General features: G+C 48.5%; 1 protein-coding gene across 1 annotated transcript; it reads right to left on the bottom strand.

Moving 5' to 3' along the window:
* Positions 1–10,927: 10,927 nt before the first annotated feature.
* On the bottom strand, positions 10,928–21,921 carry PAX1 (paired box 1). The gene is made up of 5 exons (XM_047851155.1): positions 21,618–21,921; positions 20,526–21,155; positions 18,802–18,944; positions 18,052–18,274; positions 10,928–13,230 (listed from the first exon to the last, which is right to left on the bottom strand). The coding sequence occupies exons 1-5, from the start codon at positions 21,868–21,870 to the stop codon at positions 13,139–13,141; spliced, it is 1,341 nt and encodes a 446-aa protein (XP_047707111.1). The 5' UTR covers positions 21,871–21,921; the 3' UTR covers positions 10,928–13,138.
* Positions 21,922–26,913: the final 4,992 nt, after the last annotated feature.

Genomic DNA, 26,913 nt, shown 5'->3' with positions numbered 1-26,913 from the left:
GTAGTCAGATCTCTCCAACTTCTCCTTTGTGATTTGTGTTTTTAATATCACATACCCAAAGTCCTTCATTACCCTACTGTTATAGAAATATTTGCTGAAGGAAAAGATTATTTAGAAACTGCCTCAAAGAGTATGAAATTGTCTATATAAATTGGGAAAGTTCTGTTGTGGTGTTCTTGTTGTGTTGGTATTTTAAAAATTTATTATTTTGTCAAGGAAGAAAATAAAAGCTAACCACTATGACATCCAGGAAATTCTGTGCCCTCTGTCTTGTAGACTCTGGAGTCAAAGTCATTTCCACAGGACAGGTGAATGTCTCAGGTTTCTCCAGGACCCTCTCAGCCTTCACTGCCTTTTAACATGGGATCGGAACCAGCTACATAATTTTAGGGTCCAATGCAAAAAGAAAATGTGGGGTTCCTTTCTCAAAAATTATAAAAATTTCAAGAGGGCAACAACAGAGCATTAAGCCAAGCTCCTTCTAAGCACAAGATCCTCTGTGACTGTACAAGTCTAAAGTCCATGAAGCTACCTGCCCAGAACATAGACAGACCAATCCTTCCAAGTCAATTCCTTTGAACAGGTAGACCAGTTAAGCCAGTCAAAAAATGTTTCATGAGGTTTTTGCTTGGTGAGTTTCTAAAAAGGATGTGACTGAATTCTTTTTGACCGAATTAGTTGAATGCAATGGTACCATGGGGGGAAAGTGAGGTGATTATCAGGTTGCAAGTTCTACAAGCAATTTGGGGGTAATATCTGAAGTGAAAACCTGAAATGTGGAATCTTTGAAGATCCCAAAGACAATTCCAAAATTCACCAATAACTGCCAATAATGATCATCCTCCAGGCCCTGGGCTGAGGGCATTAACAGGAAGGTTTGTTGACCACCCCACTCAGCAGGCACTGTACAGACCCATTTCACAGATGAGGAACTTGAGGCTTGAGGAGAAACAGAATAAATTCCCCCATTTAACTTGGCCCATCAGCAGTGAACAGGGGTTAAAATTCATATCTGAATCCAGAACCTCCCTCTTGGCTTCCATGTTGTTCTGGAACCATGATCACAGGGCCTACCTTCCACAAACACAAGTGAAACTCTGGATTTGGGGGGACCATGGAGATTTCCAACTGGTGGTATCAGATTTAACACACCCTAAAATGGGCCTCTTGCTTGTGAAAGACCAGGAGGTCCTGAACAGTCCTGGACTTGCATGTCAAGGTTTCAGGGCTGAGGAAGGTGAAGCCACTGTGTTTTCTGCTAAAGACAAGGATTTTTTCCCCCTCCTTCTCTGTATAAAGAGCAGGTTGTTTTCCTAGTTCTTAGCTGAATGCCAAGCCGCAATAAAAAATAAAAAAAGGAAATTTAAATTCTTGCATAGAACATTAAGGATCCAGCAGATGAACCTCAAAAACACAAGTGTTCAGGCTCGGTGTGCACTACCAGCATTCCAGGTAACCTACTTAAGCCTTGCCTTCACCCAACAGTGTTTCAAAGCTGGCATTTACAGGTTTTGCATGTGAATTGCCCTCTGCTTTTTGACCCTGCTGGAAACAAAGTTAAAATGACATGTTCATAGCACTGTGTGTTTCTGCTGTTCCTCCACAGCAGCCTCCAGATCCAGAGCAAAGTCCAAGAATTGAACTGTCTACAAGATTGAAGCCAAAATCATGGGGACATTTAGGACTTTCTCAGTTTCCCAGTTAACTATTTACACATAGATATCGAAATAAAACGTCATACCTTTTCCTACTTCCCACGTCCCTTCCAGGATTCAGACAACTGGACAGAAGTTTAAAAAAAATTTATTCACTTTTCTCATCTATGTTGGATTTGATAACAATCCAGAAGTGTCTCCTGATTCCATATCTAACGTTTGTTTGAAACTATTATCAATGTCTTAATGAGGAACTGGGAGTAGGAATGCTGAAATGACTTCCAAGCCATTAAAGAAAACATTGTAAATATTGTAAAAACATATTTTGCTGTGATTTTTTAAAAATTGATAACCCTGAGAAACTTGACGATATATTTCTCCCATCTGAGTATTCATGGCCCTTTGCAATGTGACTTTGATGTTCTCCCATAAGGAAGTGGAAACTATTTTATTATCTCTGGAGTCTGGGTTGGCCTTGTGACTTGCTTTGACCAACAGAAGTCTGTGGAAATGATATTATCCAACTTTTAAGACTATACCTGAAGAGATCCTGCAGCTTCTATTCTGGCCTTGGACTGCTGCCCTGGGACTGCCAGGTAAAGAAGATGGTCTAGCTGACTGGATGAGAAGAGGCCATTTGAAGCAGACCCAAGGAGGCCAACAGTCAGCACCAACTGCCAGCCATATGAGTGAGGCCACCTTGGACTTTTCAGCCTAGCCAACTTTCAGCCAAATAAAGCTGCATAAGTAAGTCCAGGGGGAATCAGCTGAGGAACCATCCAGCCAACCCACAGAAACAGGAGAAATAATAGAGCATTGTTATTTTAAGCCATTATGTTTTGGAGCCATTGTTTTAAGCCATTTGGTTTGTTACACAGCAATGGCTACTTGATACATCTGCAGTAATGTTGCAAATGTCATGTAAAGATGATAGTTCTGCATTGCCTTGGAACCAATCCCAAAGTTAGGGACTTTCCAAATGTAACATCATATCAGTATCAGAAACAGGTAAGACCTGAAGGGCAGAGACCCTCCACTTGGAGTGAGGGAGAGGAGTAGATGAAACCACTGAGGTGCTTATCAGAATCTCTTGGTTTTGCAGGGATTAAGTATAGACTCTGAGGCCAAAGTGTATGGAGTCAAGTACTAGACCTGCCAATATTAATTGAATAACCTCAGACAAGTCATGTTATCTCTCTGTTCCTTAATTTCTTCATCTACCAATGGGGATAGAAATAGTATCTCCCCCAAAGTCTGTGAGGAATGAATTAGAAAATATCCATAAACTATTTTGAAACATACATGGCACCTAGTAAAATCATAATATTAGCCTTTATTATTTGGGGTGGACAGAGCCTATGCACTTTATAAGAGCAAATTTAATAATTTAAGATAATAGCCAATGTTCATGCACCCTGCTCTCCTGCACCCTGGCTCTAAAAACTGTAGACTCTACACTAGGTATCACTGATATGGTGTCAGATAGATAGATATAGACAGATATGGATATAGATATATAGTTTTATTTATTTATTATTTTTGAGAGATACAGAGACAGTGTGAGTGGGAGAGGGGCAGAGAGAGAGGGAGAAAGAATCCCAAGCTGGCCACTGCCAGCATAGAGACTGACGCAGGGCTCAAACTCACGAACTGTGAGATCATGATCTGAGCCGAAACCAAGAGCCAGACACTTAACCAATTGAGCCACCCAGGCACCCCCGTGTGGTATCTTTCTATCTCTGCTAGAAAAGGTTGGGACTTTGGGTGCCTGCGTGGCTTAGTAAGTTGAGCATCTGACTCTTGATTTCAACCCAGGTCATGATTCCAGGGTCATGGGATTGAGCCCCACGTCAGCTCCATGCTGAGCTGAGCTGAGCTCAGCATGGAACTTGCTTAAGATTCTTTCTCTGTCTTCCTCTGCCCCTCTCCCCAACTTGTGTGTTCTCTCCCTCTCAAAAGAAAGAAAAAGAAAGAGAAGAAAGAAAGAAAGAAAGAAGAAAGAAAGGGAAAAAGAAAAAAGCTTCCGGCAAACAAGAGATTCCACTTTTCCATCTATAGGGCGGGGGAGGGGGAGGGGGAAGGAAGGGAAGAGTGAGATAGAGAATGTCTCTTTCACGATTAGAAAATTTTCTCCTATATTACTTTCTTTAAAGCCATAATACTTATTTTGAAACAATGTTTTACACATAGGAGGGTATGAAAATTTTATTTTTATCCAAAGAATCCTGAGTTTAAAGGCTCTACATTGATCAAAACAGATGAAAGTCAACTAGACCATTTATTATTTTCACGTGTATCAAACTCTCAAAGGAATCTCTTACTGAACCAATGGTTACCACTCTTGCAGCAATTGATAACATCACAGCTGAAAGTGAAGCTTGCAAGAAAATAATTTCTATGCTAATTTGTTTTCATTTAACTAAATGGAATGAAATGCTTGCAGCCAAAATTTCTTAATAATAATCCTCTGAGGCTATGTTATCACGGCAATTAAAAATAACAACGTTGGCTACATTCTTGACTGGACTGTAGATCTTTTACTGATTCTGAGCACAACTTAGATACAAATGTTATTTTACATTCTTGACAGAATCCATTCCATGTGACCACAGGGGCTGAACATTGCTTCCCTTGTACTTTTTTTCCTCTCTCATGCGTCTTCCGCTTCAATGTAAATATTATGAAGCCTCAACTATTTGACTTGACTATGGTGTTATCCAAATTTAAATGACAGGGATAGTGTGCTGAGCACAGCAACTTAGAAGTTTGTTCAGGAAAAAAGAAGTCTGGTCATAAACTGTAGAATGTGCTTAAAAACAGAAATTCAAATTGCAAGTGCCACTCTGGAGCTTCCTTCAAAAAAGACTCTTGGGGGTAATATTAATCACTATTCCATGGTTCAAATGACATCATAGGATGAAGGAGTCTGCTCCTTTATGAATATATTAGGCACCTCTGATTATTTTTAAAGTCTAAATGTGAACTAAAAACACATTGTAGCCAGCATATTTCCTTTTAATTTTTAAATTCATGCATATCCTAAGAGAAATGAAATCCATATGCTTATAAAAATTCATTTACACTTTGCACTTCACAATGTGTGACAGTCTTTTTATAAATGTTTTAATGTCTTTGTTTACTTTTGAAAACATCCGTTCTGTGAGAATAAATTCCAAATAATTTAGATTCAGAATGCAACTGCCATATTCAATCAGTATGCACCATTCACACACAACTGATAAGGCTACAAACATTTGGAAAAAACCCACGGACACCCTCTGGAGCAAAGAAACATTGTTAAATTAAAAGACCTAGATGGACGCATATGAATGTTACCAAAATAGTAAATTCTAGAGCTATCCCTTAAATGTTACTTTGTCACACACATTTGAGCATGTGTCGATTTCCTGTAATTAAACTTCAGCAACATATGAAGATCCCACCTACACTTCAAACTCCAAAATGTACACCTGAGGGGGACAGGTCATTTCCTCTCCAGATGCGCCTAAAAGCCATTTATGGATCTTCCAAGGGGCAGGCTTTAAATGTGACTCTTCCTGAAGATACTGAGTTGAAGGCTTCTGTGCTAACTTTTTGTGCCCCCAGTGGCAGCCAACCAGAGGGAGGAGGCAGGAATGGGGGTGGCTTCATCCTAACAAAACTCATGTTCTCAGTGAAGAACAGGAAGACAAAAGTCAAAGACCAACATGGCTGCCAATAATCAGTATGCTGTAGTCGGCAGGAAATGCAACAGGCTTTCCGGCCCCCTTGAGGTGAACAGAGTAGGATAAGGCCTCTGTATACCAGTTTCTGGTCTGCTGACTTGACAGGAAGCATGGTCACATGACATTGATCTAAGTGCACTTGGCACATAAAATCTACTTCGATGCAGTAATGATGGCCAACGGGCCAGTCATTAATCCTCACTGGTCTAGCCATAAAATCATCAAGTACTCTTAAGGTTTTGGTGAATGTCCCAGGGCTTACAAACTTTGATTAGTAGCTTACAGTGGCACTCCCTTTGATGCTGTTGAAAGTTTCAGGAAATTCCAAGCCTAGCATTAGCAGTCTTGACAGCCTCTGTATCTTTCACAAATCTGGTATACAGAAAATATGTTCTGCAGGGCTGTGACATGAATGAATGCACTATAAAATATTGATGGGGAATGCACAAAGCAAAAGAAGAAATCAACAATAACAACACAAATAGTGACTAACTCTGACCCAAAATCCAGTCTCTACTTTTTACATATAATCACATTTAATCCTTGCAAGTGCCCTGAAAGGGAGATATTAGTCCCATTAAACAGACATGGAAAACGAGACTGCTAAGTTTTGTCTAAACTTGCCCAAAGCAACACAGCTGCCAAGTGGTAAAACAGAGATTTGAGCCTAGCTAGTTCTACCAACATTTAGCCACCACGTACCTCATCTCTGCCCAGACTACTTCCTGCAGATGGGGTGATCCTCAGCTGGTAGTAGGAATTTAATACATGTAAAAGTCCAAGTTGAAAATGGTTTAAGAGAGGAAAACATAGTAAGAGAGGCTCCTTTTTTAAGGATTTTATCTTAAACAGAAAAGTGAGAAAGTAAAAGTCTTTTTGCTTGCTGCCTCTCTGTAATACATTGACACTTACTATAAGTATGAATTATGACTTTAAACAATTAAGAACTTCAAAAGTCATTGTTAAAAATATACATGTTGCTTAAATTGAGGTTCAAATACAAATTAATCAAAAACATCAAAACTGCACAAATACAGATAAAATTCATTGTATTCCTTAAAATCGTCAATCAGGTGGTTTTTCAAACTCATATTTACTTGTTCTGCATTAAGAGAATTGGATGTATGTATCTACCAGGGTCAAAGTCAGAAGCGAAACTTATTTTAAAAGGGTTATTTACTTCTCAGCTAACTTATTTGATAATTCCCATGTGGATAAGCCTAAAAAAATCATTTTTCACCACATGCCCAGCTGGTCCTCTTTCTTCCAGAAATCAAAGCATCTGGTTATCAATTACAATAATAACATCAACAACAAAAGTGCTCTTCTTGTAAACAGATGTTGTTCACAACCTGGACAGGTCCACCAGAGTGATGAATTTTTTTGTGTGGATTGTTAGCTTTGTTTTCCTCTTTATCTGCACAGAACAATATGTGCTCCCCCTGGTGGCCAGAATGATACTTTTCACTTCTTGATCAAGCTGATCTTTTTATACCTCTTTTGTCAAAGTGTTTTCTTTTTATTTTCTTTCTTTCTGTTTCTTTTGTTTGTTTGTTTCACAAATTTTAGGTTCCAATTAAACTCTTTAAAAAAATCAACTTCTTTCAATTCATTCGAATATCTCACTTATTTTTTCCTCCAAGAGATTTATTGTTAAATCCAAACCATCTAGTTAAGGCATTTTCGTTTTGTTGTGTGTTGTTTTGGGTAAGAGAAAATCTTAGGAAGCTAAAACCGCATCCATCAGTAACCAGGAGAACTCCCAACAGTGAAAACTGTGCTGCTGGTAAGAAACTGGAGATAATCCATTGGTCAATATATCTCACCAGAGAAAAAGGAAATAAAATGCTACAAGATGGAAATGTAATTTAAGAACTGAATGAACACTCGATCAGCTTATTTCATCCTTAAGAAGAAAAAAGACAGTGGAGGCAGCCCAGGTGGTTCAACTGCAGTGCAGCTGAAATTCCATCACCCATGAAAACTGTAATTGGGATTCCTCTTTTGGATTTGTCCAGCCCAGAAACAGATGTGTGTTCCAACCAAGATCACAGACTGCTTCTCCTGGAGAAGAGCTCTTTAGAGTGAAACAGGGGTTTCAACCAGTTTCAACTCCAAAGAAGAAACTTGCCTAAATTGAGTATAATTGTTCCAACTTTATAGAATTCCCAAGTTGGATTCTGACTCTGTGTGGTTCTCATTGTAATGCCTTGAAAAAGAGACAGTGTGATGCCTCCTTGCTCTGTGAAAGAAGAAGGAGAAGAAGAAGAAGAAGAAGAAGAGGAAGAAGAAGAAGAAGAAGAAGAAGAAGAAGGGGGGAGGGAGAGGGGGAGGAATCCAAAAACAGATGTTTTTTTCTTTTGTTTTGTTTCCTTCTTAAGTGGAGATTCAATCATTTGGCCAGAACTATCTCAGCCATGGGACATTTCTTCAGTGAATGAGGCTATAGTTCAGACAGCAAGGTCAAGGTGAAGACCGAATACCATTTTGTGCATAATTCCTGCCCATTAAAAGAAGAAATCAAGTGTTTCTCATTACACAGCCTGTCTGGATGCACAGGCCTTTCAAATGAATTCCTCAGGCACATTTTGGCAAGATTCTAAATTCATATTACCCAGCATTAACATGGAGCAGGTAGGGTTTCTTTTGAAAAGAAACCCAGGCCAGTGTAATTCTAGCTAGGGAAGCTGATGCCAGGAAATCTACCGAGTGCTTTAACCGGAACCACCATTCAATTAAATGAATCCCATCCTCTTTAACAGGAGTCAAGAAACAAGCAAATGGGGAAACAGTTGTCCTTGAGCGAGGTTCATCCGTAAGGAGGCTAAGAGATTTCCAAGTGGATTTGGGATGGGTAATAAGAAAGCCTGTGCCAGTATTGGATATTTACATTTTATTCCTATCCAATATTTCTACCCCACCCACCTCAGTCTTTCTTTCCTGACCAAAAGAGACAGACAGCCTTCAAAGGAAAGGAAAATTGCATTTCTTAGCCTCTTGCAGCTTTTTTTTTTTAGTTTTTTTTAACGTTTATTTATTTTTGAGACAGAGAGAGACAGAGCATGAATGGGGGAGGGACAGAGAGAGAGGGAGACACAGAATCAGAAGCAGGCTCCAGGCTCTGAGCCATCAGCCGAGAGCCCGACGCAGGGCTCGAACTCACGGACCGAGATCGTGACCTGAGATCAGGACGCGAGATCGTGACCTGAGCTGAAGTCGGACGCTTAACCGACTGAGCCACCCAGGGGCCCCACCACTTGCAGCTTTGAATGCCCTTCAGTGATCTATAAAACAAATCAGAATGTCTTCGGGAAAGACAAAACTCTGTCTCTTGTCCCTGGGTCTCCTTATTGGTTTGTTTTCCTTCCTCCTTGCCAAAAAGCGGCCACCTTTCCCAGAGAAGTTATTACAATCTATTCTAAGCACTTCCTCCCAAAATGAATGCAACAAAATCCTGCCTTTATTCATTCAAAGCACAGAGCTGGCCCTCTTTATAAATACTCTGTTTTTAATAAACGCTGATGATATGCATCCATTCAGGAGAATAAAGTGAATACTGTGGAGCTGAAGCAGCTGGTATGCAAAGATCAGATCTCCAGACCCTGTCAGTATGTATAGAGCCCAGATCTTTGTACTGTCAAATAGCACATATACAGAAGCTGAGATATTCTGCTGTCTGCATTTTTGTTTCCTGGAAAGATTCATAACAGACAGGCACCTGGGTGGCTCGATGGGTTAAGCGTCGGACTGTGGCTCAGGTCGTGATCTCATGGTTCATAGGTTCAAGCCCCACATCGGGCTCTGCACTGTCAGAATCTCCACTGGAGATTCTTTCTCTCTCCCTCTCTCTCTCTCTCTCTCTCTCTCTCTCTGTCCTTCCCCCACTCGTGCTTTCTCTCTCTCAAAAATAACTTTTTTTTAATTTTTTTTAACGTTTATTTATTTTTGAGACAGAGAGAGACACAGCATGAACGGGGGAGGGTCAGAGAGAGGGAGACACAGAATCTGAAACAGGCTTCAGGCTCCGAGCTGTCAGCACAGAGCCCGACGCGGGGCTTGAACTCACGGACCGTGAGATCATGACCTGAGCCAAAGTCGGCCGCTCAACCGACTGAGCCACCCAGGCGCCCCTCAAAAATAACTTTAAAAGAAGACTGTAACACTGTTCATCTTTGAGGACAGAGATGAGGATAAGAAGAAACTTACATTTTTCATTTCAGTGCTTCTGTACTGCTAGAGTTTTCTAACAATGTACATATGTTCTTTCAAAAAAACAAAGGGTTATTTGAATGATTATGTCTTTTTTGTTTGTTTCCTTTTTAGTGCTTCTCTGTATTAAAAAGGGACGTTATTCTTTAAAAAAAAAAAAAGGCAGGTGCTAAAGGAAAGAAAAATTATTCTTGGGGAGTAATTGTTTCTTACATTCTTCGGCCTGACATGATACTACATGATTTTATCCTAAGTCTTCTGCACCTCCACAGATCCATATGCACAGAAACCAAAATTGCAATATTCCAATGGGATCTTCTGGGGAAAAAAAAAAGCTTAAATGCTGGGTCCCCCATCAACCATTAAAATGACTCCCCCTCTGTTAACAGCAAAATCATCTCCAGGGAGATTAAGCAACACCAATGCTAGTCTTCCTCCAGGCCTGGTTGCCATGGGTGTCACTGCACTGGACGGTGCATTTCAGAGATGAGAACACAAGAAGCTGAGAGGTCACAGGCCTCCGTCACTCACACTACAGTGGAGCAGGGATTTAAGCCAAGCTCACTGGGACTTGCCAGCGCCTAAGGTGTCAAGAGAGAAGGGATGTCCCTGTATGTCCCACATCCAATGTCAAAGCCAGCGGCACTGTGACTGCATGCTGCCCATGCACCATGAAATCTCACCCCACAGCCAAGGAACTCTGAAAGGCCCACCTCCAGCCATGGGATATGGGGAGCCACTGGGGACAGATTTGGAAAGTGCCACATGCAGGTGGCATTTATAAGTGTCTTCCACCCTTCCTGTGTTGCTTTTCCCACCCTTAACTCTGATCAGCACAAACACAGAATGGAAAGTGTCAGGGAAATGGGGATGATGGCAATTCAGGACACAGGCTAGGTACATAGAATAGTGTTTCTTCGGAGATGCCTTCTTCCTGGGCCAGGTAAGCCCATCCTCCTTCTCCTGGCAGCAAGCATGGACTCATGACAACCGCAAACATATAAAATACATCTAAGGGGGCGCCTGGGTGGCTCAGTCGGTTAAGCAGCCGACTTCGGCTCAGGTCATGATCCCGCGGTCCGTGAGTTCGAGCCCCGCGTCGGGCTCTGTGCTGACAGCTCAGAGCCTGGAGCCTGTTTCAGATTCTGTGTCTCCCTCTCTCTCTGACCCTCCCCCATTCATGCTCTGTCTCTCTCTGTCTCAAAAATAAAAATAAGCATTAAAAAAAATAAAATAAAATAAAATAAAATACATCTAAGGACATGAAGACACGCGGAGAGGTCCAGTGACTTGAAAACATGCTCCTTTTTCATACTTTATTCCTATTATCATTTTGAGCAGCTTCTCTGCAGGGAATGCTGGCACAGAAGGCTAAGGACCCAAGGCTCAAAGTTCAAGCCTCAATCCTGGCCCTCTGATGAGATGGTGTCACCTAGTTTTTGTCCCCAAGCCCCCAAGCTACAGTTCGCTGTATGGTCCAGAGAAAAGAAACCAAATCACTAGTCCTCAGCATTCTTATCTATAAAATGGAACTTTTTTTTTAAAGGCAAGACCCTTTGAAAACCTGGGAACAAAAGTTTCTGCATGAAAAATAGCAGATACTCTTTTGTGATTAATACCGTCAGCGGTACGATTGCATTAAGACGCAGTGAAAACAATCTCCCCACTGGCTCCCTCTGTTAGTCCAAACAGGCAGCTCCACTTACAAGCAAAACCTTCAATTCAAAAATCTCTTCCATCCATTTGAGAAAGCCAAACACAGGAAAGAAAAACAAAACAATTAGCCAGAGACCCCTGTGTAGTTAGAAATCCCTAGATTGTTTGGTAGCCTGGGATAATTTTCTTTCACTTTCAAAGTGTTAGAAATGTTCTGGAAAAGTCCTCATTGTTGCTGTCTTTTACCCATTTTATTCCTCTAAGAATTAGCTTCATTTTAGCATGATTTCTGCATAGTGCCTCTCTGCCTGGACATTCCTGGGACAAATCCTTGAGAAAGCTCCTCCTTCACCTTCTCCTCCACCTCCGGCCCAACCCAGGATGTGTTAATGAATAAACCAGTAAAATAACTCATTCTTCATAGTGTTCATGCTGGAAATTGAGGGGCTAGAGCAGATGACTACACAGCACTGCAGACTGGACACAGACTTGCTCACCCTTACAAAGCGGCCTTCAGATGCTCTCTTTTATTCAAAGGCAGCCACGTTTTACAGGTGATGCCACACCGTCACCAATGACATTTTAAGGACTACAACAATTGCAGTTTTGTGTCCAGGGTCCCGCCACCAGTGCGCCTGAACCTGGAAGCAGCTAACAGCTCTTGCGTCCAGCTCTACGAGACATTTTCTGGGGTTTTCCGACCCTCGTCCCCTTGCAAACCAGAAGCCAGATTGCACCTTTGTACCCGGAAGCAGTCTGTGGTTTAAATTAACAAATGTGCTGACCCCTGAAAACAGAAAGGGTGCTGATGCATTTATATTGTGTCAGATTCCCTCCTGTTAGGTGTGGAGGGGTGGGAACGGGAACCTCCAGGGCACGCAGTTTTCTAACTAGAGAAAATGCCAATGGCCCCAGTGCCTCTACTAGTACCCCAATCTCCTTTGGGGACACATCATCTCAGGGAAAGCAAAGAGAAGTTCAGCCAGTAGGCATAGAGAAAATACAGATTATCAGACAATACCCTGGGGGTGAGAGAGGGGACAGGACAGTTCATCCGGGTTTTGCTTGGGTTCATTAATATTAAAATATAAAATAAAGGCTATGGCCTCTCTGTCCATTTCCTAAGTTCCGGACCCTTCCCTTTGCGCTGGGGTCGCTCCAAGAGGTGGAGACTAAGAAGTCCCAGCTGCCCAGGAGGACTGTCGAGGAGTCCAGTCTGGGGCTCACCTGCGAGGGGGTGTAGGTCAGGAATGAAAAGAAATGAAAAGAAATAGAGTCACCGTAAAAGACGCTGAGGAGACAAGGGGGAGAGGAGCACAGGAAAGAGGGCACAGTGGTGCAGAAACGGATGGAGAGAGGGAAGCAGGGAAAACAGAGGGGAGAAAAAACTAAAAGGGCAAAAGGGAGGCAGGGAAACGTGAGGAAGGAAAGAAGACTGGGTAGGAAGGAGAGGGGAAACAAAGGGAGAGAGGAAACAAAGACCTAAGGGACGGAACTGATTCCAGGGGGAGAGGGGAAGGGAAGCGGGAGGAGGGAAGGGAAGAGGGAGGGGGAGGGGTGCCGAACAACCTCAGGAGAGGTATGAAAGGACACTTGAGGCTGGCCGGGGAGGGAGGCCACGTAGGCGCAAAGATCCGGAAGAGGGTGCCACAGTCTAAAGCCAAAGTTCAGAAAAGCCTAAAACTCCTGGGCGGCAAAGGAAATGTAGCCGCCGGGCCGATGGGCAGGGCGAGATCTGGGGGCCAATGGGGCGGGCCCCCAGCAGGCCGGCTCCTGGCACCTCCTCGGTGTGTCCAGGGTCCTGCGCGCGTCGCCGGGACTGCAAGGCCGAGCTGCGCGCCCCGGTCCGCCCGCGGGTCTGCTGCTTTCTCCGGGCTCAGGGAAGCGCTGCCCCTAGGAGGTCGAGGCCGGGATGGGCAGTCCGTGTAAGCCACTCAGGCCGTCTGGGGCCTTGCCGCCGGGGCTGGGAGGCTTCCGATCGGCCACTGCGGGAGGAAGCACAGGGACATCGGGTCACTGGTTGGCGCGGCGCAGAGCGAGACACCTGGAGGCCCGGGACCTCCGCAAATTCGGGTGACAGCGCGAGGATCCGGGGTCGACACTTTAGGGTGTTGGAAGAAGGAAGCAGGGACCTGCACTCTCCATGGGCCCCACGCGCGCGCTAGCGCGCCCACCCTTCCAGATCCCCTTAAGGGAGCCACTCCAGGGCACAGACTTCGCCGTTTTGCAAACGCTCCCTGACCGAGGCCCGGGTGCACTTGGGTTTGCCCCGCACGCTCTCAATAAAGGAGACGATGGGCTCGGGGCTGCCCGGCCTAGTCGTGCACCCCGGGGCGAGGAAAGGTTCTCAGCTCCAAGACCGCAGGGAAGGAGACACGGAGCTGAGACCCGCGCGCCCCTCCTCCAATGGCCACCAGACACCAGCCACGCGCGCAAGTCCTGGGGTGCGGGGTGGGGGGAGCTCCCAGCGGGTCAGGTCCGCTGTCCCTCAAGCTACTTGGGGCGCTCGCGGTGCGCAGGGGGCAACCTAGTGGAAAGCGGGTCACCAAAGCCGCCCCTAGTGGACGGCCCGCGGCCGCTTGGATCCCTACCACACAGGAGGCGGCCGTGCTTCGTTCTGCCCTGCGGCCTGGGGACCCAGCTGCGATCCCCCACTGCGGAAATAGCATGCCCCGGGGCCTACGGGCCTCCGGATTAAGTGACAGTGGATTTGCCAGATCAGACGGCATTCTGCGTGTTGCTCTATTATTTCGGGTTTTGGGAAGGGGCCCAAGCGCTGCCGCTGGAAACCAGCAAAGTGACGGCACGATTGCGCAACCTCTGTTTCTCCTTTCCCAGCCCCCGGCCGCTCAGCTCTTCCTGCTGGAGGCACAAATTGTTTATACCTAAAGGCTCCCATTTTCAACTTTCTTTCCCCTACCCCCCTTGCAAGTGCTTTTTTAAAGGGGTAGCTCAAAGCGCCTCACTTTGGGATGAGGGGGAACACTTTCCCCTGCAGCTGCCCGCACCCCAGTCCCAGGTGCCGCTTGCCGTGGCTGCGCGGAGCTGGGCCGGATGACCCTGTTGGAGGGACGGGGTCTCTCTCTCTCTCTCTCACACACACACACACACACACGCACGCACATCTGGTTTCGCAGAGGTTTTGAAGCTATCTGAAGACCTTTTCAGGACACAGTGATCAGTCTGCTCTCCCTGGACTCTCAGCTCCTTCCTAAACACAGTTGTGTCGGCTCAGCCAGCGAGATCTATAGACCCTCGCTTTCCACTCTGTGCGATCGCTTCAAGGTGAGGACCTGCTTAGAAAACATCAGAGGAGGAGGAGGTTTCTCACCTTTGGGCCGGTTGCCTTAGACATAAGCGAGAAAATGAACTGGTAAAAAGTTAGCATCCAGGAGCCCAGAGATAGATTCCACCCCAGCCTAGTGGGGTGACTCCTGCAGCTGAGTTTTTAGTTCTGTCCACACCAGGCCCTTACCACAGGACCTTTCCTCCCCTCCTTTCCCACACGCAGGGCCCAGGGCAACGTGAGTGGCTGCATAGGGAAGGCCTGGGAGGCTTGAACGGCCTTAGGTGCCCTGCATGCTCATTTAATCTTAGTGGGCAAGAATGGGGACAAGCGTTTTCAAAATACTGGGACTGCGTTTGCAGGGCCACTGGGACCTCGGTTGGGGCGGACACAGGAGGGATCTGGGAAGAGGTCTCCAGGCCAGGTCAAAGGAAAGCGGGCTGGCCGCTGCTGGTCTCTCCCACAAACGCCTGTACCCTGTGCAAAGTTTGCTTTCTGGATTAATCCTTCAGGTGCTAATCCCAAGCAGAGATGACTGGAACAAAGCTTCAAGTTATGTTTGACAAATACAACATATTTTCTTGGAGAAAAGCAGTATCTTATAGATTCGATATTCAAAACCTTAGTCTTTCCAAAGACACTATGGGAGGGATTTTAGAACCACGAGATTTTGATGGTTCCAGAAAACACACTGTAAATTATAAATACTAGCTGTCCTGAGCGAACATCTGGTGGCCTCTGTCACTTGTCTGGAGGCAGGGAAGGTGTGTGTGGAGATGGTCCTGCTCTGGCTATTACAAGAAAGTGGATGGGTGTTGAGATTCCCAGAATATCATGTCCCCTCCAAATGTAGAGGAGGCGGAACTTTCTTATTCTCTCAAGCCCCAAGAATTAAACTTTCCTTTCACAGATGGAAAACATAAATCATATTTTCTCACTTACATAAGAGGGAGCCCAGCTTCACTACCCTTTACCAAGATAAAATTAATATGTTGCAATGCGTAATTTGACATTTGATTTGGTAACAGTTAATGTCCATTTGCACCTGATTTGGAGAATGCATTGAAACATATGTATGTGTAGATAAGTAGATACAGTATTGTGTGTGTTGTGCGTGTATGCACTAGATGACCAAAAGTATTTGCTTTTTACTGAGCATTCATGATATTCAGTTGCTTTCCATACAGAAATTGTTACTGAAAAAAATTCCTACTATTCTTCAAAACTGAACAATAATTAATGATAGTAACTTGTCTTATGGGATAAGTGTCTTTGAAGATAATTTAAGTAATGATTAGAGAAATTAAAGGCAGTGATTCTTATTACTTTGTAATTTTTCAAAGACCAGTTGGGGAGGGGGGAGGGAAAGTGAAGGTCTTTGAAGTCAACTTTTCTGCCAGTGAGAAAAAGGGTGAAACTCCATGCCCCGAGTAGGCATGTAATTCTCATTATTTTTATGTTCCTGTTCAAACACTAACACTTGAAATGACAGCTTGAGAAATCGTTTTCGATGATGAGCCTGATTTATTCAATGATTCTTTACCTAGATCTCTAAAGAACTATGGGGGTCAGGAAATTAAGGTATTAGTAACTAAGGTAGCTAATTATTGCTGTGGATTTTGAAAATGGGTGGGATATTTCATAATAGAAAGCAAATATGCTGGTAAAAAAGGGCCATGAATGCCAGTGTCATTCAACGGCTCTGCATTTCTGAAAGAAAAGTATCTTCTAAAGAAAATTAGCCACCAACGAATCCCCCCTCAGTCAGCTAGAATTAGTTTAGAATTCTGAACTGTATGTTTTACCTGTGAATTGTTACCTACTTATCATAATTTGTTTCTCATGTAGAGTTTGAAATTTCTCAGGACAAAGTTTGTTTGGTTAGCAAACCAAAGGCATTATTCTGGAGGTATGAGTCCGTTTTCTGAAGTCTTCCTTCTCCCTGAGATCAGCCCAGGGGAAATCATTTAAATTTGTGGGTATACTTTTCTATTTCAAATGAACCTGCCTCGTTAAATGATTTGTGTAATAAAGAAAATTCTGTTTCTATTTCTAATTTAGCAGATAACCTCTAGCTGCTGAGAAAACAGGAAGATTTGAGGTCAAGAACAAGACCCTGAGTAAAGCAATCATCCTGAGACCCCCCACCCCCATTTGCCCTTACATATAAAGCTTAAAGGGATATTAATACTCAGTTTTTGTAATTTATACTCCAACATGGTTGTGCTCTAAAAGAAGTGGAAACAGCAATTTTTTTTCCTCCATTTGACTGCTACTGTTGACATCTTAATCTTTTCTCTCTCTTTCAGATCATGCTGTTGATCTCACTGAAACTACGTGGAAATACAGCTTTTTGCCTGGACATCACAAAAAAGGACTTCTGCCTTGGCAGGTGTGAGGCAGATCAGATGGTAAAGATCCCTTTGTAATCTGGAACATCCCTCTGCCCCACACTGCCCTCCAAGTTTGTGCTCAGTCTCCTTCGCTGCTGGGAAGGGAACTCCTTCCTTTTCTAGGGTTGTAGAAGTTGCAAAATTCTGGTGATGAGAACCTCGATGCAGGAAGGTTTGAAATTAGCATGTCCAGTCCTTCCGTTCACCAACAAGGAAAAGGAGACTCAAGAGCAGGTGAGCTTTTCCCAAGTTATAGGAAAAAATAGCACCCAGAAGGCAGTGTAAGAAGATGCCCCTCACTGTTGACCATCAATTAAATACCTCAAATCTGTTAAGTGGACTTCTCGGAGTGGATTTATGGAGGGAGACGAGGAAGGAGAATTTCCAGCTGCATTTCCCATAGAAACAAGGATGCCAGATCACACAGAATTCAAGAGTCTAGACTTGGGGATACATGATTGAAATGTTCTCTCCATTCCCAAAGCATGTGTTTAAGGAAATGAATCAGAGAAACCAAGAAAAAGAGAAAAAGAGAGAACAGGGGAAAGAAGGAAGGAAGGAAAGAAGGAAGGAAGGAAGGAAGGAAGGAAGGAAGGAAGGAAGGAAAGGAGGGAGGGAGGAAAGGAAGAAGGAAGGAAAAAGAAAAGGAATAGGTGGTGCCTGGAAGAATCCAGCTGTAGTCCACAAAGCTCTGCAAGCCACAGAAAGGTGAACCTGAAGGTGCTTCTGGACCCTTCAACAGATGGAAAAATTGAGAGCCAGAAAGGAACAATAACTTGGTCAAGGGCACAAAACAAGGTTGGAACCTAGGAGTCCTGTTTGCCAGCCTGACCCTCTTCCTCTCTCTCCCTACAATTCAGGAAAGACAGTCCTGAGGCCTCTTTCAAACTCTACCTGCCTTTCCAGGGACAGAGCATATACACCATACACACCTGTTAAAAATCAATCTGCTCCAAGAAGCTACAAGTTTAGTAAAGATTTATGCCTGGGACCCACTCCAGCTCTCCTCTCTCTTCTCTCTCTCTGCCTCTCTCTCTGTCCCTCTCACCACGACCCAGCCCACACTCGAACACCCTTCCTAACCCTAGGGGCATTCATCCGACCCCTTCCCTGCCAGCACCCCTCACCTTCCCGGCTGGGATGCTTGAAGGTCATCGCTGCGGCCAGCTCCCCGCCGTGCACAGTGACGCCGGCCCCGGGGGGCGCCAGCGGGGGGCCCTGCGCGGGCGACCAAGGCGGGCCGGGGGCGAGGTAGCCGCCGGCCGGTGCGCTGTACACGCCGTGCTGGTTGGAGGCAGGGTAGGCGCAGGCCGGGAGGAAACCGCCTACCGCAGAGAGGCCAGAGGCGGACTGTGAAGATCGAGAGGGACAGACCATCATCAGCAGGCAGTCCCCGCGTATTCTCCCGCAGGCGCAATTACTGAGCTGGGGGGATCCTCATTTCCCCCAGCTGTCCCCTCGGATCCCCACGGTAAGCCTGGCCGCTAATTTTCCCAGTAAGGACTCTGGCAAAGTGATGTCCATGTAAATTGTTATAAATAATAGTGAGTGGTTAGGGGGTCATGGTATTTACCTACCACCCAAGATTCAGAAGGGAGTCCTCTACCATCTGTGTTCCGGGTTCCAGCTTTTTAAAATAAATGTATCTTGGCAAAAAGCAAAGCAATCCCCTGGACAGGCAGCCTCCCCAAACTAGCGGGATTGAGAAAATGAGAGAAATCTGTGGCGCAGACTCTCGCCGGTGGGGTAGCCAGACACACCAACACGTTCGCCGGCCTGGGGAAGAGTTCTCTTCCCTTTCTTTCTGCCCCCACCCTCCGACCCTCCCGCTCCCCAGTTAAAGACAACTCCTTCCCCGGCGCGCGTCGCCTGGCTACCTGAGTGTATTTAATGTCTGCGTCCAAGGCAGGTTTCTCGAGACCATTCACTCCAGGGGTGGCCGGGAAGGCCGTGCGGTTCACGCCGGCCCAGTCTTCCATCTTGGGGGAGTAGGCGGCACCTTCGCTCCCAGCCAGGGCCCCTGCGGGGACACAGGACGGATTAGAAGGGGCATCCCAATCTGCGCTGGGCACACGCGCGGCCCTCGGGCCGGGACGTTTCCACACAAGCCTACAAGCACTTGGCCGAGGGTCCTCTGGAACACCTGAGATACTCAAAAGCTCAGAAAGCGATCGGAGGCAGAGGGGCGGCTGGGCACCGGGTTTCGCTTTCACTCCTAGCAGGGCATAGGGAAGAACGGCCTGCTCCGCGCTCCTCCCAGACTTCGACCCGCTTGCCGCGAAATGGGAAGTCTCTGGCGGGTACTCGGCCTGTAAGGCAGGGGCTGGGCACACTGGGCCGAGGCGCCTTTCCGCTGTCCACAGATGGCACCCGGAATGGTCCAAGTTCACATCCACAGCAGGCTCATGACTATTATATGGATTCTTCAGTCTGAACAGGTGTCTGGAAGGCGACACAGAACTGCCTCCGGAGACCTACCGGATCTCCCAAAAGAGGCAACAACACAGCCACCACATGCTTCTCAGATGCATGTCTGCTCCTCCAGCACTTCGTGTGCATGGGGAACCAAGAGAAGACTCCAGATCTGAGCACAAGCCTGATGAGGTCACCTCCCAGCCAAACGCCCACTGATCCTACCAAGGGAGCTTTGGCCCTAGCAGGTGGCCCAGGCTGGGTTTGAATCGGGAGAAACAAAGCTGTGCTGGGCCTCAGAGGGACCCCAAGGCATCTGGGGCTAAGCTTTCAGTTTCCTTCCAGCTGTCCCTCCCTCCTCTCCCTTGGGATGAGGTGAGTTTTGCTTTTTACCCCCCCTCCTGAGTCTGCTCACCTAAGAGCACGCCATTCCCTGGTCCGCTGTTGGGAGAAGAGGACAGTGTGAAGAGACTCACAAGTTCTTCCTGAGCCCCAACCATGACTGCCCCAAACCTCCCTCCCTCCTTCCGCTCCCTCCCACTCCTGTTGAGAATGAGGAGCAACACTTTGCTGTGTTATAATTGCAGGCAACGAGCAAATCCTTGTGGCTCTCCCCTGACCCCCGCGCCTGCAGCCCTGGGGCTCTTGTAAAGGAGACCCCAGCTCCAGGAGCTACAGGGCCACTGGGCCTGCTGGAGATCTAGGCCACTTGACAAGACCGGCTAGACAACCCCCCTTTGGCCTTTACTCAAAAGAGCCTTTGGGCCTGAGAAGAACAGAACCCTCTAGGGTACGGCAAGGGAACCCAAAATATCGGGATATAAGAAAGGGTCGCAGAATTGACTCTGCGGTTTGTTTAGCTTAGATCTGGTGATAGGAGTTTGCATACTTTTTGCAAGAATGAAAAAGCGCAATTTCAGGCCTCTGAATTTGTGGTCGGCGATTGCTCTTCCATTTGAGAAATACTTTCCATATTTGTCATAAAAAGTTCAAGATGTCCGAGGACTCCCACAGAAGGCGCAAGACCCTCAGTCTCCCTGGCCAGCCCTGAACCCTCCCTTGAGCCATAACCGGTCTGAGGAGGATGGCAAGTGTGATCCTTCACCCGCATGCCCGCCAGCCCACCCCACCCCCCAATCTCCCAATTCTGCCCCTTCCAGGAACGCAACAGAGGGTCGCTGAGACTGACCTGTTTGCTCCATAAATGTTCGGATGCCCAGGATATTGCTGACCGAGTGCGCCGAGGGCCACGAACGGGGAATGCTGACGTGGCTTGCTGTGCCCGGGACCCCGTGGTGGCTGCCCATCTTGGCGCCCGTGGGCGACACAGGGCTGGGGTAGGGGTATTGGTAGATGTGGTTGTAGGGCAGGGCCGGCTGCGGCGGCGGCTGCTTGCTCGCCTCGTAAGGCCCCGGCTGACCCAGGCTGCCAATCTTATTGCGCAGGATTCGGCTGATGGAGCTCACAGAGGGCACGTTGTATTTGTCGCAAACGCCGTCGGCCAGCAGCCGGTCGCGGATCTCCCAGGCAAAGATGCCAGGGTCGCCCTGCTTGTAGTCCCGGATGTGCTTGACCACGTTGGGGGTAGTGACACGAGGTTTGCTGCCCCCGATGGCCCCGGGCAGGATGGACCCTGTCTCGTTGTAGCGCGCCAGGATCTTGCTCACGCAGCCGTGGGATACGCGAAGCTGCCGGCTGATGTCACAGGGTCGGATGCCCAGCTGCGCCAGCTCCACGATGCGCAAGCGGATGGCGTTGGGCAGGGGGCGGCCGTTGACGAACACGCCGCCCAGCTGGTTCACCTCGCCGTACGTCTGCTCTGCGGACGCGCCGGACGACAGTAAACGGGAGGGAGAGAAAACACCGGCGGGTTAGCCAAGAAGGGTGGCCACACCAGACGAGGGGCCGCACCAGGCGCGCCTCTGAAAGTGACCGGCGGGCGGATCCTCAGAATCTGCGAGCAAACGGACTGTGTCCGGGCTCCGGGAATGGGCACCCGCGTAGGGACCGCGGAGGGGGACGCCGCGCGCTTCAGCCCTGTAAGCCCTTTCTCGACTTTTCACGCATCTAATTGGAACATCCCCTCCTGCGACACGCCGAACTCCCCCACCCCCAACCCCCCGAGGGTTGGGGACGTGCGAAGAACGCGACTTCTCCGGGACCCAGGACCCAGGACCCGGGACCTGCTCTCCCAGGGAGTGCAGGAGAGAGGGAAGGGAGGCGCTGGGACGCAACCCGCCTCGTTTGCCCGCCCGCGCCCTGCCTGCCTCCCGCCCCTTACCCATAGCGCGCGGGCCAGCCAGCTGTCTGGCGCCGAGGCGGCCGGGGCTGGGCCCGGCGCAGTCCGGGAGAGCTCGGGCGCCGCCGCCGCGGGAGAGGCATAGAGGGAGGGCGCGCGCGAGTCGTGAGCCGCGGCGGACGGGCCGCGGGCTGGAAATGCGCCGTGCGCCGCCGCGGAGCGCGCAGCCGCCCTCCCCCGGGCGCTCCCAGGACACTCTCCACGCCCGCGACCCCAGGCCTAGAGTGAACTTCATCCGATTAGGAGAAATTCGTCTGATCGGGAGGCTGCAGAGTGCGGGGATCAATTTGACGTGTCCTCCACGTCAATCTCGGCAGTCACGCCGGAGACGCGCGAGTTGGCAGCTCATTGGTTCCCGTCACTGCACCCCAGCGCCCCCCTCCCGGGCCTGAAACTCTACCCCCCTCCTCCTGTCCTCCTCCCCCCTCGGCCCTCTTCCGGGACCCATCCCCCCTACACACACACACACACACACACACACACACACACACCACATACACACAAGTCCTAACCCCAGCCGGGCCTGGGACCTTCCAGGGTCTTGACTCCCCTCGAAGCCCCTTACGCCTCCAGTTTCGAGAATTGTGGGGGTAGTCATTTCAAATTGGTGACTATTTATTAGTGCTAGCATTAGTCGTAGAACTAGTTTTGGGTTTAGTTTTATTGTCACTTCCACCAACATTGCAGCTAGGATATCAGAGAATGAGTTGATCCTAGGAAGGTCGTTGGTGTATGGCTGCCTCTACCGCCTCTTTCCCCGGGGAAGGGGCCCGGAAAGAGTGGTGCCAGTGCCCAAGTTCCAGGCATGGGTGCGTCGTGGTGAGTGCTCAGCGTGGTGCTCAGTGCTTGCCGGGGAAGGAGGGGGAGGCTAGAGCCTAAGGCGATTTGTGCTTGACCAGACTCCTCCGTGTCCCATTTCCAGACGACACCCCAAACCTGACCATAGGAAATCTTTACAATATTTAATTGCCATCCACTCCATTGGGATAGTGGCGAGATTTCAGTGATGTGAAAAGGGCACATTCTAGATTCTTTCTGCTGACAGGCCCACCCACCCGAACTCATTTCTGATAGATGGCACTGGCCGCAGGTCGGAAAGTAATTCCCACCTGCTGCCCCCCAAGAACAGGGATCCTTCATCGTCCGGACGCCAGGCTTGTCCTGGCGACTTGTGGGAGGTCGCATGTCCTAGCTTCCTCTGTAGGCCTAAAAGGCAGTTCCTTTCTTCCAGGCCGGGAACCCCACATTCTTCCCCTCCCAGGCGGCCTAGCCTCGTCTGTCACACAGCATCCGTGGCTTCCGGGGGTCCTCGTTCAGTCACTGAATAGTCCCTTCGCCTTTATTTGTTCTTGTGTTTACACAGCCCCGAACTCTTTGGCCTTAGCATTTCCCCGTCAACTCTTCTCCATTTGTATCTGGGTTAACGCCCCGTTCTGGACTTCCCACTCTGTGTCGACAACGATGGCAGTCCCAGAAGGAGCCATGCAGCGGGGTCCAAGAGATGGCAGGTGGAGGGAGAACGCTTCCGATTTTGCACTGAACTAGCAAGAGGAGACCGGGACCTGGGAGTCCGGAGCTTGGGTTCAGTAAGTGCCAAGGGCATTCATTGGCTGACCTGGCCGGAGCAGGAAGAGGGACGTAGGAGGGAGTGCTCAGTGCTCAGGATTCCCAGCTCTCCTCGGGGGACCGGAAAGATTCCCCTGTGCTCCGTCCCCTAAGATCCTAGTGTTTGGGAGCCTACAGAGAGCTGCGCACTGCCCCACCCCACCCCCTACCCGCTACGACGCTGCCGGAGGCACACCCGAGCAGCTCAGCCTGGGGAGCCGAGGCGATCCTCTCACCCTTCGCTACTGGGCCAAAGAGCAACCAACGGCTCCTAACCAACCTGTCGAAATATGTCAATTAATTAGGAGGGTCTGAGCCCTATACCCTGGGCTGTCTGGACAGAGGGTGCGGGGCCCAGACAAAAATTATCTTTGGAAAAAGAAAACCCGGGTTCGGAAGAGGTGAGGACTCTTCCCTCCCGCTGCACCGAGAAAATAGTGCAGTCTTGGGCTCTGGGATCCTCGGGGAGGCCACGGGGACCAGGAATGGGACAGTCAGAGCTCTGGTGAGAGGGGAGTGGGGTGAAACTATTTGGACTAAGCCTGTTCACGACCGTGCAGGATCGGGTTACCGACGGGGGAAAGGGGGCGGTTTGGATTAAGGTGGGCACAACAGAGCCAGGAGCTCTGCTGCAGGCACGGAGCGAAGAACTGAGCACACACTGGATGTAGAGCGTTCTGAGGCCAGGCCGCAGGGGGTGGCATGCGCCGGCCCCCGCCCCCGCTCAGTTCTCTCCAGGTGGTTTGGAACCTCTTAGTCCCCGATGCAGACTTTCATTGCCTAAATTTCAGGTCGGGGGCTGGAGACCAAAAAGATTGGTCCCTAGACCTGGGAACCACAGCACCCATAACCCAGTGCATCCCCCAAGGCTAGGTGAAACAGCTAAAGCCGTTTCTTTCTCCGGTAGCGGAGGAGTCAGCATGCACGCTCAGAGAAGAGCAAATAAAACCGGAGGTCCCATGGGGAGAGCTGGTTCGCAACTCTCTGTCAGGGGAACATCTTCCCACCTCTGCCAGTGGAGCGCTGGACGCTGGCAAAGACGTGCAGCCCAGACAGCATCTTCTTCTCCTCATTCCCCTGGGCCAAGGCCGTCGGGGCGGGGGTTGGACCCGAGAGTTCTTTATGGTGTCAGAGCCCGCAGCCCCGCACTTCATATCCCACATCCACCCTCCCACCCTACCCCTCTAGCAGCCAGCTGCTTGCTGCCCAGACCACACAGCGCTTGCTGTAGCCTCCTCAGAGCTGGCCCCCCAAAAAGCTTACAGTTTGTCGCCCCCTGTCGGCCTCCGACCCTACTCAGCGTGTTCCCGCGGTGGGCTGGACTGGCCTGGGGGCGAGGTGATTGATCCAAAGGTGGGATTGCGAAGAAAAGGAAACGTCTCTTCCACCTGTCTGGGATGCAGCTTGGTCCCCTGCATGACCAAAGGGACGGCGACATGGTCGGCGCTGAGCCCGCAGAGGTAAAAAAAAAAAAAAAAAAAAAAAAAAAAAAAAGTAGTTTCGTATGTACGCTGGGCTAGGTTTGGCTTAGTTGTTTTGAGCGCCCACGGCGCAGCGGGCAACCGAGTGAAGAGCGCTTCCCAGGGGCGACGGAGCCGCCAAGGTAAGGGAGCACTCCAGGACCTGTGACTGGATGGGTCCAGCTAGGAGGGCTGCATGCCCTGCGCGAAGGGCGGATTCGAGGGTTCCGGAATGGGACCCAGATTTCCCAAGGCAGAGAAAGGAGAGGCGGACACCGCCAAAATCGCGAGTTAAAGATGAGGCAGGAATAGAGTGCCTGCCTCCTTGGGGGACTGGGAGCTGGCGGCGGCTGGAAGGGTCGTCCAGGGTCATCCTTGGGCCGACAGTCGCCCCTGCTTCATGTTTCCTGCGTCGCGTTAATTTTTGGTAGGACTGTTTCTGGGAGCCGTTTGGGTGCAAACGAAACCGTGCCAATCGCAATAGGCCAGGGTGTTCTCGGGAACCTTGTATTCCAGAGTCTATGGGAGAAATCTAAACAGGCTCATGAAAGCCTGACTGGGGTCCCGCTGGGTCGAAGGAGCAACCGCGGGTCCCGGTGCGGCCAGTCTTGCGTTTCGGTTCTGCAAGAAGGACCTGAGGGCAAGAAACACAGGCAGCCTCCTTAGCCAAGCCTGGGCCTAACGACCAACGGCCGGTAGCCACCACCTTCCCTTCCTCCCGCGACGCAGGACCGGTGCAGGCACCAGAGTAAGCAGGGTCAGGAGCCAGGGTTTTCCTTCCGACAGCCGTACTTTAGGCCTGCCAAGCCGGCAATTGCTCCCGCTTGTGTCCCGGTTCAGTCCAGTCCCCAAATTTTTGCTATGAGTTTAAGAACACTGTACCATGCATCGTGTGGATAGAAATCAAACTAACCGAGTCTTTTAATTTTCCTTTCTCAAAAAAAAAAAAAAAAAGTCGTGCAGGCTTCAAACGCCTTTTATGCACTAGTTTATATTGTGTCCCCCTCCCCAGATTTGCAAAGGAAATTCCACGCACCACACTTGAAAAACAGTAATGGGTTAGAAGAGCTGACCCGGATCGGGCAATTGCAAACCCTCTGCGAACGTGCCAAAGGCTGACTAGCTCGTTGGAAACGGGAACTTGAGATAAAGCAATGAAATTCCAACCCGAGTGTCTACTGTGGCGGCGGGAGTTGGGAGGAGGGCAAGAGGGAGGAAGACTCCAGGCTGAATTGGCCCTTTTGCTTGTGGCCCCCGCGGAGTGCTGGGCGGGTACCTCCTCCAAACCAAGTGGACTCACAGGGAAGCGCGGTGGGGGAGTTGCGCCCTGCACCTGCCGCTCCCCTTTAGGACACACACCCGGCAGATTTAAATGGACGGTGTTGAAAACGGTGCCAATTAGCATTAAAATAAGATCCACAAGAAGGAGAAATGCCGTCCTCAACCAGTCCCACGGCTTGTTTCCAGTTGGCCTGCTGGTGACCAAGGTGGGCTTGAAGTTCTTTGCCTAGCCTCGCATTTTATTTGCTAGCCTGGAAATGTTTATTATCGAAAGCAGGTCAAGTCGGCAGAGGTGGGGTGGAGAGCCATTTCTGCCTACACTGGCTGCTGTAAGGGGAGAGAAGCAAAGACATTTTTTGTCACTTCCCTAAAATGAAATGGTTAAACAAGAATAGATGTGTATTTTCCGCGTGAATAACAAAGCAGTCCCCTGATTCCGTTCAAAGAGTTGGCGGGAAAAATCGAAAAACAGCTGCGGAGAAACTCCCACAAGAAATAAACACGGGTCAATTGAGCGTCTCAAATGAAGATCTAAGATACTTTGTATCCTGTGATTCAGTGATATGACTACTACATTTGTAACATTCCTTTTGGAGTAGAAACATTTTAAATGTCACATTTCGATGATAAAAATAAACTATAGAAAAACAATGCCATTTGCAGGAGCCAATGGTTTCTTTGAACCTTCTGAAGGAGCAGCGACCTTTCCATTCTTGCATGTATATTCAAATAGGCACCAAATCCAGGGTTTCCTTTATTGTTCTTAAATCTCCCTCCTTTCCTTGGCAGTGGGTATGTCAGATAAGCTTCAGTTTCCCCTTATATGTAATGATCTACACTATTGAATTAGATCTATTTCATTTCACTCCAGCAACATAAAATTTTGCACAGGGCTTCAGGCACTGGTCAAAATTCCACCTTTGCAGTGAGGT

Source organism: Prionailurus viverrinus, chromosome A3 (assembly GCF_022837055.1).
Source record: "Prionailurus viverrinus isolate Anna chromosome A3, UM_Priviv_1.0, whole genome shotgun sequence".
Classification (NCBI taxonomy): domain Eukaryota; kingdom Metazoa; phylum Chordata; class Mammalia; order Carnivora; family Felidae; genus Prionailurus; species Prionailurus viverrinus.
This window is presented reverse-complemented; position numbering and strand designations above follow the sequence as displayed.

Bases quoted from the DNA above. Each gene is read 5' to 3' on its own strand.
- PAX1 (XM_047851155.1), bottom strand. From the start codon at position 21,870: ATGAAGTTCACTCTAGGCCTGGGGTCGCGGGCGTGGAGAGTGTCCTGG. The intron at 21,156-21,617 runs GTAAGGGGCGGG...GCGCGTCCGCAG, and splicing joins GGCTGGCCCGCGCGCTATGG to AGCAGACGTACGGCGAGGTG. The intron at 18,275-18,801 runs GTAGCCAGGCGA...CGATCTTCACAG, and splicing joins CAGACATTAAATACACTCAG to TCCGCCTCTGGCCTCTCTGC.